At 39.0% G+C, this 5,181-nt stretch overlaps 1 protein-coding gene across 1 annotated transcript in view; it reads right to left on the bottom strand.

Annotated features, from left to right (window-relative positions):
- CLCN5 (chloride voltage-gated channel 5) overlaps positions 1-3,810 on the bottom strand; it is a 41,128-nt gene extending 37,318 nt beyond the window's left edge. The window contains exon 1 of the mRNA XM_008055312.2: positions 3,667-3,810. Within this exon, the coding sequence (XP_008053503.1) occupies positions 3,667-3,808 (142 nt within the window). The 5' untranslated portion in view covers positions 3,809-3,810. The remainder of the gene's footprint in view (positions 1-3,666) is intronic.
- Positions 3,811-5,181: the final 1,371 nt, after the last annotated feature.

Below are 5,181 nucleotides of genomic sequence, written 5' to 3'. Positions count from 1 at the left end.
GGGGAGAGGAGAGGAGAGGAGATGTACACAATCTGGACCCCACTTGTATCACTTGAGAGTGTAGTAAGTGGACTGATTTTCATTTGTGGCTCATGGAAAGCAGCCTAATTATTTTATGGTCAGATCTTGGAAATTACAAGCAGTAATTCTGTAAAGGCAAGTGAAAAGTGATAAAGGACTACTCATGTGAAAACATTCTACAATCACAAGCAATGTCAAAATTTTGTTCTGCCTCGGTTTACTAGTCTATGAAATGGGAATAATGCATAGTCACTTGTTCCAATCATCTGCTGAGAGCAACATGAACACACAAAAAGTACTCTGGAGTTAGGGATGATGCACTAGACTATTTTCTTTTCTTCTTTTTTTGTTTTTGTTTTTTGAGTCAGGGTCTCACTCTGTTGCTCAGGCTGGAGTACAGTAGCATGGTCATGATTACCGCAGCCTCAAACTCCTGGGCTCAGGTAATCCTTCTGCCTCAGCCTCCCGAGTAGCTGGGACTACAGGCATGCACCACCACGTGTGGCTAATTTTTTGATATTTTTGTAGAAATGAGGTCTTGCTACATTGCCCAGGATGATCTTGAACTCCTGGGTTCAAGCAATCTTCCTGCCTCAGTCTCCCAAAGTGCTGAGGTTACAGGTGTGAGCCACCACGCCCAGGCACTTTTTCTATTAGAAGCAATGAAGATAATTAACCAGGTTTGGCCAGAAGGCTTAAGTAGAAGTAGCCAGTTTAAGCTTATGAATCTACCTAACTGATCACTTCACAACATTCAGTGATTGGTATAACTGACTCAATATGGTTGTCACTACACACAAATAGAAGTGATATACAAACACAATTCCCTCTTGTAAAAGAAGGCAAATATGAAAAACCACTAAATATCAAACCATGAGTACCTTCCTTTTATGAATTATACACACACACACACATATATTGTTTAAGCCAGCCAAATTTAACAGTGCGGGGTTGCACACCAAGTTTAGTGACATCAATAAACTCTGATAACCCACTACTATGGGACCAGCCTCTTTTATGAACTTTACATTCAGGGTTCTCTCCTACTATTATTGTCCTAAGATATTTTCTCAAGGAAAGTTTCTTGTCATCCTTTTTAATCTGTGACTTTCTTTCCTTTAAAAAAAAATATATTCTATTTTAAAGATGCAGGGCACAAGTCAGGATTAGGTACATAAGTGGTCTATGTGCAGGTGAAGTTTGGGCCTCCCATTGGTCCTCACTTTGCCTGGTTTAGGATCAGGTACCTTGGTGATGTTATGTGCTCCTCCCCCCACTTAGCAGTGTCCCGCTACTGCCAATTCCTTTCTTATAGTATTATGATAAATGCTCAGGGTCCACTTATGAGTGAGAACATGTGGTACTCAGTTCTTTGTTTCTGTGACAGATCACTGAGTATGACAGACTCTAAATCCATCCAAGTTGCTGTGAAGTCCATAATTTTGTCCTTCTTTATGGCTGCAAATATTCCATTGTGTATATGTATCACTTTTTTTAATCCAGTCTGCTTTCGATAGCACGGCTGGTTCCACATTTTTGCTATTGTGAATACTGCTGCAATAAACATGCATGCGCAGGTATCTTTTTGTAGAATGATCTGAGTTCCTCTGGGCATATTCCGAGTAGGAGGATTGCTGGGTCATATGTAAGATCAATTTCTAGATCTTTTAGAAATCACCACACTGTTTTCCACAGAGGCTGTACTAATTTACACTCCCACCAACAGTATAGAAGCATTCCCTTTTCTCTGTATGCTCTCCAGCATCTGTTGTTTATTGACTTATTAATGATGGCCATCCTGACTGGAGATAGGTGGTATCTCAGTGTGGTTTTGATTTGCATTTCTTTGATGATTAGTGAAGCTGATCTTTGATGATTCATGTATTTGTTGGCTGCTCATATGTATTCTTTTGAAAAGTAACTATTCATGTCTTTTGCCTGTTTTTAATAGGGCTGTTTAATCTGTGGTTTTCATACTGGTATGTTCATCCCACATTGGTCATCTCCCTCAGAGACCTTATCCAACGTTCCTAACTAAAATGCTATTCCCCAGTTATCATTCACATCATTCAGCTTATTTCCATCCTAGTACTTATCACAATGGGTAACTAACTAGGTAATCTGTCTCTTACTCATTTACTGTCTTTCCCAATGAGATCTACGTTACAGGTTAATATTTGTCTTAGGGCCAGGCTTGGTGGCTCAGCCTGTAATCCCGCACTTTGGGAGGCGAGGTGAGTGAATTGCCTGAGCCCAAGGGTTCGAGACCGGCCTGGGCAACTTGGTGAGACCTCATCTCTACAGTAAATCAAAAAAATTAGCTGAGCATGGTAGCGCGCGCCTGTAGTTCCAGCTGCTTGGAAGGTTGAGGCGGAAGGATCGCCAGAGACCAGCAGGTCGAGGCTGCGGTGGCCAGGAGTGGCCACTGCACTCCAGTCTGGGCAACAGAGTGAGACTCCAACTCAAAAAAAAGAAAAAGGAAAAGAAAAATAAGAATATCATATGAACAGAAAAAAATAAGTTAAAGTGGTTTTTAAACATATGAAGATATGCTCAACTTCATTAATTAAAAGGATAAAAATTTTTTAAATAATGGGAATTATTTAGTTGTCCTGTCATAAAGATAAAAAAATAATTATAATTTCAGCACAGGGAAGGTTGTGGGGAAATAAGCACATGCTACAAAAATGCTCTCATATATTTACAATCTATACATATATGAAGTTGTTTATGATGGTATTATTTATAATAGCAAAAGATCAGAAACAACTGAAATGTATATCAAAAGAAGCTTGGTTAAATAAACTATGGTACAAACATACCATAAAATTGCATGCAGACACTGAAAAGAATGACAAAGCTAGGTAACCAAGTAACAAATGAGGGAGATTTTCATTTTACAGATGTATTCCAGTTAATAAAAAAATCCAATTATAAAAAAGGAAAGGATTTGCACACACACACTTCATTAAAGAGGATATAAGGTGAGCAAATAAACACATGAAGTGGTGTTCAACATCATAAGCCATTAAGGAAATTAAATTGAAAGCATGATGAGATAACACTACCTAGCTATTAGGATGGCCAAATAAAAATTACTGAAAATACCAAGAGCTGTTGAGGATGTAGAGCAAGTAGAACTCTCACACATGGCTAGTTCAGATGCAAAATGGTACAGGCACTCTGGAAAATAGTTTGGCAGTTTCTTATAAAGCTAAACATACATTTACCACAGGACCCAGCGATCTTTCTCCCAGGTATACTACTCAGCAAGAAAAAGAAATGAAGAGCTTGAATAAATCTCCAAGGCACTAAACTGAGTGAAAAAAGTCAGTCTCAAAAGGTGGCATCCTATATGATTTCATGTATATGACATCACCGAAAAGAAAAAAAGAAACAACAACAAACGATAGTGACAGAGAATCAGTGGTACCAGGGGTCGGGGAAGAGGGAGGTGTGACTGCAAAGGGGTGGCAATAGGGACTTCTTTAGGGAACTGACTTGTTCTGAATCCTGTCAGTGGTGGTCGCTATAAGAATCTAGGTATATGTTACTCACAGAACTGTGTGCCAGAAAATAATTTTTCCTGTGCATAAATTAAAAATAATTTTTAAAAAGATAAACTGTCATCACCAGTAATGATACCTTCCACTTCTCTGTCTAAGGGAGGAACGTCATCTCTCATGGAGAAATCCATAGCTGTCCCTGGAATGTCCATCAAGTCTTCATCACTGGAGCTGCTCCGGAAGCTACTAAAACTCCCCTGTTGAAATCCTCTGTTATCCATGGCTCCTGTGCAGAAAGAAAAATAGGAGGCTTGTAACAATGACCTCCTAGCCCCTTACTTTTTCTTTTTTATTGTGGTAAATACACAGAACATAAAGTTTACTATTTGAACCATTTTCAAATATGCAATTCAGTAGCACTGAGTATATTCAAAATGTGCAACCATCACCACTATCCATTTCCAGAACTTTTTCATCATCCTAAACAGAAAGTCTATTCCCAGCAAACAGTAACTCTTCATCCCCCAGTCTCTGATAACCACTATTATACTTTTTGTCTCTACAGACTTGCCAATTCTAGATATTTCATATAAATGGAATCACACAATATGTGGCTTTTTTGTGTCTGGTTTCTTTCATTTAGAATAGTGTTTTCAATGTTTATCCATATCACAGCATGATTCAACACTTCACTAATTTTTATGGCTAAATAATATCCCATTGTATAACTAGATCACATTTTGTTTATCCATTCACCAGATGATGGACATTTGAGTAGTTTCACCTTTTGGGTTGCCACTTAGTCTTATGTCTTCTTCCATGCTCTTTTTTTTTTTTTTTTTTTTGAGTCGGAGTCTCACTCTGTCGCCCAGACTGGAGTGCAGTGGCAGCTCCCGGACACCGCAGCCTCGACCTGCTGGGCTCTGGCGATCCTTCCGCCTCAGCCTTCCGAGTAGCTGGAATTACAGGCGCACGCTACCACGCCTGGCTGATTTTTTGATTTATTGTAGAGATGAGGTCTCGCTGCCCAGGCGGGTCTCGAACCCACGGGCTCAGGAAATCCACCCACCTCAGCCTCCCAAAGGCGCGGGATTACAGGCTGAGCCACCAAGCCCGGCTTTTTCCATGCTCTTACTTAGACAATATAGATAAGCAAATTACTTAATATATTCATGCAAATTACTTAATATTCAGTTACCCTCTAGATGTAATGTACCTCTAGCCTTACCATGTAGTTGATGGCATTTTTTTCTTAAGAAAGCAGGATTTATTGAGAGGACAGAAAAGCTCTCACAGTGAGAGAGGACCCAAGGAGGCTGTCCGATGGCATTTTTTAAGAACCATTCAAATGAAGATAAAACCAAATGAGAGCATGTGTACAAATATAATAAAAGTTTACAAGTAATCAACTGAAATAAAAACTAGACATCGGTACTGAGAAATGTGTTGGCCATTTGGGAATGGAAAAAACATGATCTTACTCTTCTGGCTCTCCCAGAGCTCCTAACACAATGTACATGCATAGAAATACTAGATAATTGACACGGGAAAAAAGAGGCATATTGTGCTATTCAATGCTATTCTTAAGAATTTAATGTTAAAGATGAAAAAAATTTCTTCATCTCAAGTGTAAATCTTCAGATTATAAATTTTA

This window comes from Carlito syrichta, unplaced genomic scaffold (genome assembly GCF_000164805.1).
Source record: "Carlito syrichta isolate Samal-C Ts95f unplaced genomic scaffold, Tarsius_syrichta-2.0.1 Scaffold301818, whole genome shotgun sequence".
Classification (NCBI taxonomy): Eukaryota; Metazoa; Chordata; class Mammalia; order Primates; family Tarsiidae; genus Carlito; species Carlito syrichta.
This window is presented reverse-complemented; position numbering and strand designations above follow the sequence as displayed.